The sequence below is a fragment of the Vespa velutina genome, chromosome 12 (genome assembly GCF_912470025.1).
Source record: "Vespa velutina chromosome 12, iVesVel2.1, whole genome shotgun sequence".
In the NCBI taxonomy this organism is placed as follows: Eukaryota; Metazoa; Arthropoda; class Insecta; order Hymenoptera; family Vespidae; genus Vespa; species Vespa velutina.
Window position 1 is genome coordinate 69576 of NC_062199.1, and position 6757 is coordinate 76332.

Consider the following 6757-nt stretch of genomic DNA (forward strand, 5'->3'; position numbering starts at 1 on the left):
TTAAAAGAGGAGGAAACGCGCGGCACTTGCGACGCGTTTGAACTGACTGTCCTAAGCGCCGACTTGCCGGGCAAAGACATAACTCCATCTCGGAAATATCCGAAGTCAACCGAACTCGTGCAACGCGCACGCGAAGTTAGCGTTCGACGCACGAGATTTACCGATGTGTCGCGAATGATCTTTTGGCGGGAGAAAGGAAAGGTGTGTGCGTGTGCGTGTGCGTGTGCGTGTGCGTGTGCGTGAGAGAGGTATTGTATTATATTTTTTTCGATATTTTTTCTATCCGTGTCTTACCCGAGATAACAGTCATATTATCGATAAACGTATCTCATTCGGTAATATATGACCGTGATTTTTCTTTCTTTTCTCTTTTTCCCTCCCTTATCTTACGTCGATTTTCCTCCGCTACGTTTATTATTATCGCTCGGGCATCGGCATTACTTCTCTGAACTCTCCCGATAGCTCGATTGCACTTATGTATTTCCATGCTCCTTTCAAATTCTCGATCGAGTAAATGTTATTATTATTAATAATAATACATTCCCCTATGAGACCAGAGGAAAAAAAGTTGAATCATTTTAATAACTTTGTTCCAGGTAATAATGATAATTAAAAGTATAAAATTATTATTATAATATTCTTCTATCGGATCGTTGACGATATACTTTTTCTTTCGTGCGAATTTTTTTTTTTTTTGACAGGAATAACATGTGAACATTTATTTTTGGCAGCCCCCGAGTCACGAGGACGTGTCATTTATTAAAGTAACAATACGAAGTGTGTAACTGAAAACCGATCGTTTAGTTAAACTTTGTACAAATCTTGTTTAAAATATGAGACCCTAGACGCGAGATCATGCGTCTCTTTTACGTGTCATTTTTCTTTCTTCGTTCAGTATTTTCGATGACCTTTTTGCTTCTTGTTTGAATAATCCTGAGGATTCTTATGGATGTTACTTTTTCTTCGTTTTTTTCTTTTTTGTTCTTTTTATTACTTTTTCTTTTTTTAAATGAATTTTATACGGAAATGTGAAGAGATGCGGTCAGTAAGGTGATCGCGCGATGAATTAACAAGGGATGAAGAGAGAGCATGATGAATATGACAAACGTATCCTTCGCCGATGCGTAGCTTAGAAAGGTAATTGCCGAAGAGTCGGAGAAATTTCTTTGTATCTATGATTCCTCTTGCGCTCTGTCGCACAATCTGCGTAGGAACGCTGAAAAGAAGAGTTAAATGTTAAAATATTTCATATTTTGTCGTTGTTTGTAAATGCGACAGGGCTTCTTTAAATTGACAAGACGGATTTTAAAAGTCGTACTGATCGTACGATTGTACGGAAAGTACAATGTCTATTGTTTTTTAATATAATTCAATCGATATTTCGACGTTCGATCACGTCGTGTCAATTGGAAACAACGTGTCGTTAATGGTACGACTTGTTTGTGTTTAAGCATTGAGAAAATATTACATTGCAACTATTTCACGTACGTATACGTGTTTGGCATAGAAAAGCATTGATAGAATTTGGAAAAATTATTCGTAAAGCAATAACAGGACATAGCGACATATTACACATACATATTATTTAAGAAGAATAAGAAGAAATGGAAGAGACTGATTTGGAGTTAAAAGACGGGCACAAACGCGTTGAAGCGGGACAATTGTATTTTGAAAGAACCGTGAATCATCTAAGAATGGTCGATTAAACGAATCCTAAAATGTTTGGAAAAATTGCAAATCGTGCACTAAGGGAAGTAACTTTTTGTTTTTTTTTTTTTTTTCTTTTTCTTTTCTTTTTTTTTTTTCTTTTTTTTTTTTTTCTTTTTTCCTTGTCCCAGAAACGATCGTATTGTTTCAAGTGGGGCTTGGCTCCAGCCGATTCACGGATCTTAACTTACAAACCTCAAGTTCTCGTACGTGCTTTTGTGTAAGAAGCAAAGTTATCGATTTCAGCATCCCTGTGGCGCCGCAAACCTACGTCCTATAAATTGTCGTACGTACGTGACCAGACAAGGCGAAATAAAGCGATGACATTTTCTGATGAGAAAGTAGAAAAATCAAGAGATAGAAAGAGACGACAGAATGAGACAGAAGAAGCACATGAGGAAGAAGACAGGAGGAGGAGGAGGAGGAGGAGGAGGAGGAGGAGGAGGAGGAGGAGGTGGAGGAGGAAGAAGAAGAAGAAGAAGCTAAAGTAGCGTGAAAACGAGGACGCGTCTACTAGACGGGGACACTTACGATCGATGACCTCACAGCGTACCAATGGCATCCGGACAGCTTACAAAAGCACCATCATCTTCTTCAAGAATGCTGTGAAATACAAATAAAAGATGGACGTTTCAAATAAAATGGACAATTACGATGGGCCCGTTTTTGTCTTTTTATCACGTTACTTCCATGTTGTCCGAACGTTTTGGCTGCCTCTATAAATGACTTTCTCTTTCCTCCTCTAAATATAAAACTAACTCGTGCGTCTAAATCTCTAAAATACTAAGGTGATCATCATTCAATCATGTAGGAGCGTCGGATAGGCTAGTTAATCGCCTGTTAATGTATATCGATTCGACATGTCAACGGGGCATAATAAATTGGACATTAAAAAACAAACTATTGGCTTTTGTACAATCTCTTTCTATTGGATTCTTCGTTCGTGCTTCGTTCGTGCTTCACACTAACGCGATGCAGGTCTTCTAATTTTCTTTACCTCTTTGTTTCTCTAATCGGGATGGTGCATTCAAATATTATAAAAGTAATTAGGAGATGTTTATGCTTACGAGTATAAGGGATGAATCCGTCGTCGTCTTCGGGATCCATGCAATCCTTTAACACCGTCTCGACTTCGGCATCGGCAAGGCGCTCGCCTATCGGAGATAAAAGAATTACAATGAACGATTTACGATCCGACGAAAATGAATTACTTTTATTTACTTTTAAATGAAGAATATTCAATTATCAAAGATCGAATTATCAATTCGTGAATCGTACCGAGCGAGAGTAACGTATGAGACAATTCGGCGGCTAACATGGTACCATTTTCTTGCTTGTCGTAAAGCTTGAGACACTCGACAAAGTCCTCGAAACAACCTTGCTCCTTGTCCTTTTTGCACTGGCTGAAGATTGGCAGGAATTCGTCCAACTTCATCTTCTTCTCGCCTTTCTTCTTCGTACCGCCCAATTTTTCAATTGTTGCATTTGTTGGGTTGAGGTTCAAGGCTCGCAGAACGTTTCCAAGGTCGACGCAGTCGACGACGTTGGTACCATCGGCATCGTAGATAGAGAAAGCAAATTCTGCTTCTATTTCGTAACGAGATACGTGTAAATTTATTTGCTATAATATGATATTGCAAATGTAAAGCAATAAATTCTCCCCGAGAGGCTGAATATTCGCGTAGCTTAAATTTAAAACGGGATATACGGGAAATTTGGGTTAATATCATCCTGTAATAGGTACTGCACGGGTATCAGGTTCAAAAGTCTGAATCTATTTTAAGTCCGAGCATATATCCCCACCCTGGGAACCGATTCAAGAACTCGCTGGTAGAAGTAGTGGGTCAGATTACCCCCGGCGAACCATATAAGAACAGCGTCCTGACTATTTTTGACATCTTGCTCCGACATTAGCGTAGAGCTTTCTTCGTTTCTTTCCTGAAACACGCTCGTTACGTAACGGCATTTTAGTTGACCGACATATTGCTCAATATTTCGGAAGTTCTATCAATCACTAAAATTATACCGATGATTTCGCAATCTACAGTGATATTATGACAGCCAGCAGTTTAATTAATATTATTGATTAATGATTTGCTAAAAGCAATTGGTCTTTTCCAAAGTCTTAAAGAGAAGAAAAGTGGATCGAACACGAATCGAATTTGAGCTCGGGTTAATAACTCGTATGTCTTTTAACTCTATCTTACGAGACACCAACATTAGATATAAGAACGAATTAATTTATGCATCGCTAATGTCACATGAGAAGGGGGTTCCGCTTACGGAACTTTATCTTCACCTAATCATTTATATCCTCTCTCTATTTATTACTCACTCTCAACGTCCTTGGGGCTGAGGTCTGCCTGTAAAAGAAAACACATACTTTTTCAACGGATCTCCCCTAAATCCGACTGTGTCAATCTAATCCTCATTCAAGTATAGTTTGGGATTTTGAGAAAAAAATATTTCATCGAGTCAATCAATCTGCGATTTTGATCATGATCCGAACGTTCGTGTTTAATTAACATAAGGAACGATTAAATTAAATGAAAGCTCGACGATCCGAGAAAGTGCGGACTCACCATTGTTGATTGTCTGGTGCTTCTATGGGATGCTGATCTCACGGAGGTAGAAACAGAAGTGGTACCGGGTGTTACCAAATTTATTCATTTTATTTCTACAGATGGCGCGACGATCGAGATAGACGAGAAAGATCATGCTGAAACAAAGTCATCTCGACTAAGAAGAGAGCATTGGCAACGTTGCGGTCCAAAAACAGTTCGAGAAGAAGGAGCTCTGTGCTTAAAGTGTGCTTCCTACTACGATAAATGGTTTTCAACAGCGGTATATCAGGGTTGCCAGATCTGCAGTGGCATTAAAAAACCGACACAAAATACATATGTATATAGATTCAGATTCGTCCTTCGATTCCTGCTACGGACCCTCGATGTTGTACGGCGATTTTTCAGCGATTTTATACATATATATATATATGTGAGTGTGTGTGTGTGTGTGTGTGTGTATATGTGTATATATATATATATACGCATATATATATATATATATACGCACACCAATATATGTACATATATATATTTGGACGCAACTTTTATTTTACGTATTATCTGCTAGACCAATTCTACGATTGTTATACGAGTATATGCACATAATCATGGCGAAGTTGCGTGCTTGGTAAACTATCATAGAAACAATGACGATACAATGTTCACGCGCAAGCGAGAGAGGCGTATCTTTATAAAAGTATAATAAAGAATTTCTAGAAATTGTCAGGACACTTTTCGATTTCTTTTCTTTTCTTAACGCGACGCCTTTTTTCTTTCCTCTCCCCCTCAGACGTAATTCCATCGGTGGACCATGCGATGATCAGACACTGTCCGAACTATTTTTACTTGCTCGGCACACTGTCGACAAACGATCGACGCTACGTTCACCGTGGAGCGTCGCGTTACTATAAAAAAAGAAAAGTACTCTATCGGAGCGGATATGTATAAACAAACAGAAAAAAAAAATGCTTCCAAAGTTGCGTCTCGGTCTTCAAACGAAAACATTCTATCAATTCTTTCCACGCTTGAATCTCTTTAGGAAGAACCTCTTGAGTCTTCGACCCAAGCTTTCCCTTTTCTTCTTCTTCTTCTTCTTCTTCTTCTTCTTCTTCTTCTTCGACTTGATTGTCTCGTCGGTTTCTTTCGTTTCCGGAAAGATATCACGAGTTTCTTCGATTTCGTCAATGGACGTTTGCTTTGGCGGATACTCCGTAGCATTTTCCTCGAGATAAACCTCATCGAACGAAAGATTCCTCGAAGAAGAGGCACCCGACATCATCATCGACGACTTCACTTCGTCCCTGTCTTCGTCCACGAATTGCCTGATCGATCGGGTTTCCTCGATGATGCTCTCATGCGATCCTTCGTTATTTTCGATTATCCTAATCAATTTGTCCTCCTTTTCCTCCCAAATCGTAATTTCTTCTTTGATCCCTTTATCAGGGTCGTTGCGATTTAGGATCGTCTCCTCGGTCACGGTCTTCAACTCTTCGATCATTCGGTGCAGTAAATTGACAGATTCTTTGGTGGCGGCATCATTAGTACCAGGTTGCTCTATTTCTTTGGCATATGTCGTTGGCTTTGTACGTTTCTTCTTCGACGACTCGGCGGCATCGTACACGATCGGCTCGACGTCACCCTGACCTTGGATGTCGGTCATCTCGACGAACGTATTATCGTTCGTTGTGCCATCGATGAAGCATGCATTTCTTCTCATCTAATTCGAAAGCAAAGTCAATGAATATGATATTGTGCTCGATATATATATATATATATATATATATATATATATATATATATATATATATATATATATATACATACATATGTATATATATATATATTGGTAAATTATTTATCATATTTCGATGGATCGGTCAATTTTTCTTTGGTATATGGAAATAACGTTAATGGATTGCTTTTTATTATTCTCTTTTTTCAGTTTCTTCTTTCTTTTTCTCCTTTCAATCTCTTCACTTATTACCTGGCGTTCCAAAAGTGACACGGGACATGACAATATATAAGACGAGTCACCAATTTGCACACCTCGTAGGCCATGGACCATACTCTCTGTCACTTCCTTTCCTTCTCCCTCGTTGTAGCTCATATACGTTTCATTGCGTCGCGTATGAGTGTGCGACGCTTCTGTATGAAAATAAACCGATATATGAGTACATGCCAATGTCTCCAACACGATCGTGTAATGATTTCCTTAGGACCTTTATTGAATCGTATTTTAATTTTATCAGAAGCTTCAAATACTATCCGATCTATCAGGCCTCGTGCAAACGTCTCCAACGTGGTGTCTTGGAGCATTCTAGCTCGATTGGCAAATTAATATGAAAGTTATGCGTTATGAGAAATCGTGAGACGTCCGTCGATGATCGTCGTCTTGCACATATCCTGTCAATCGGCTATATTCAGATGTCGAGAGCTCGAAATGGTCGAATATCGAAAAATTAATCCACAAGTAAATGCGTATGTAA

The 6757-nt window shown here is 38.9% G+C and overlaps 2 protein-coding genes across 3 annotated transcripts; both read right to left on the reverse strand.

Moving 5' to 3' along the window:
- Window positions 1–897: 897 nt before the first annotated feature.
- LOC124953445 (myosin light chain alkali) lies at window positions 898–4423 on the reverse strand. 2 transcript variants are annotated; one of them, XM_047504820.1, is made up of 6 exons: window positions 4290–4423; window positions 4043–4070; window positions 2986–3294; window positions 2775–2861; window positions 2239–2310; window positions 898–1216 (listed from the first exon to the last, which is right to left on the reverse strand). In XM_047504820.1, exons 1-5 carry the CDS (start codon window positions 4290–4292, stop codon window positions 2279–2281), a joined length of 459 nt encoding a protein of 152 aa, XP_047360776.1. In that variant the 5' UTR covers window positions 4293–4423; the 3' UTR covers window positions 898–1216; window positions 2239–2278. The 2 variants fall into 2 exon arrangements, with proteins under 2 accessions (XP_047360776.1, XP_047360775.1); XM_047504819.1 differs by lacking the exon at window positions 2239–2310.
- Window positions 4307–6336, reverse strand: LOC124953517. Its single transcript, XM_047505042.1, has 2 exons — window positions 6256–6336; window positions 4307–5988 (listed from the first exon to the last, which is right to left on the reverse strand). Exons 1-2 carry the CDS (start codon window positions 6334–6336, stop codon window positions 5281–5283), a joined length of 789 nt encoding a protein of 262 aa, XP_047360998.1. The 3' UTR covers window positions 4307–5280.
- Between the last annotated feature and the right edge of the window lie 421 nt (window positions 6337–6757).

Coding starts and splice junctions, on each gene's coding strand:
- LOC124953445 (XM_047504819.1), bottom strand. Junction 2,862..2,985: donor TCATACGTTACTCTCGCTCG/GTACGATTCACG, acceptor TATCTCCGATAG/GCGAGCGCCTTGCCGATGCC. Junction 1,217..2,774: donor CGGATTCATCCCTTATACTC/GTAAGCATAAAC, acceptor TCTTCTTTTCAG/CGTTCCTACGCAGATTGTGC.
- LOC124953517 (XM_047505042.1), bottom strand. CDS start 6,336: ATGGTCCATGGCCTACGAGGTGTGCAAATTGGTGACTCGTCTTATATA. Junction 5,989..6,255: donor TGTCACTTTTGGAACGCCAG/GTAATAAGTGAA, acceptor CTTTCGAATTAG/ATGAGAAGAAATGCATGCTT.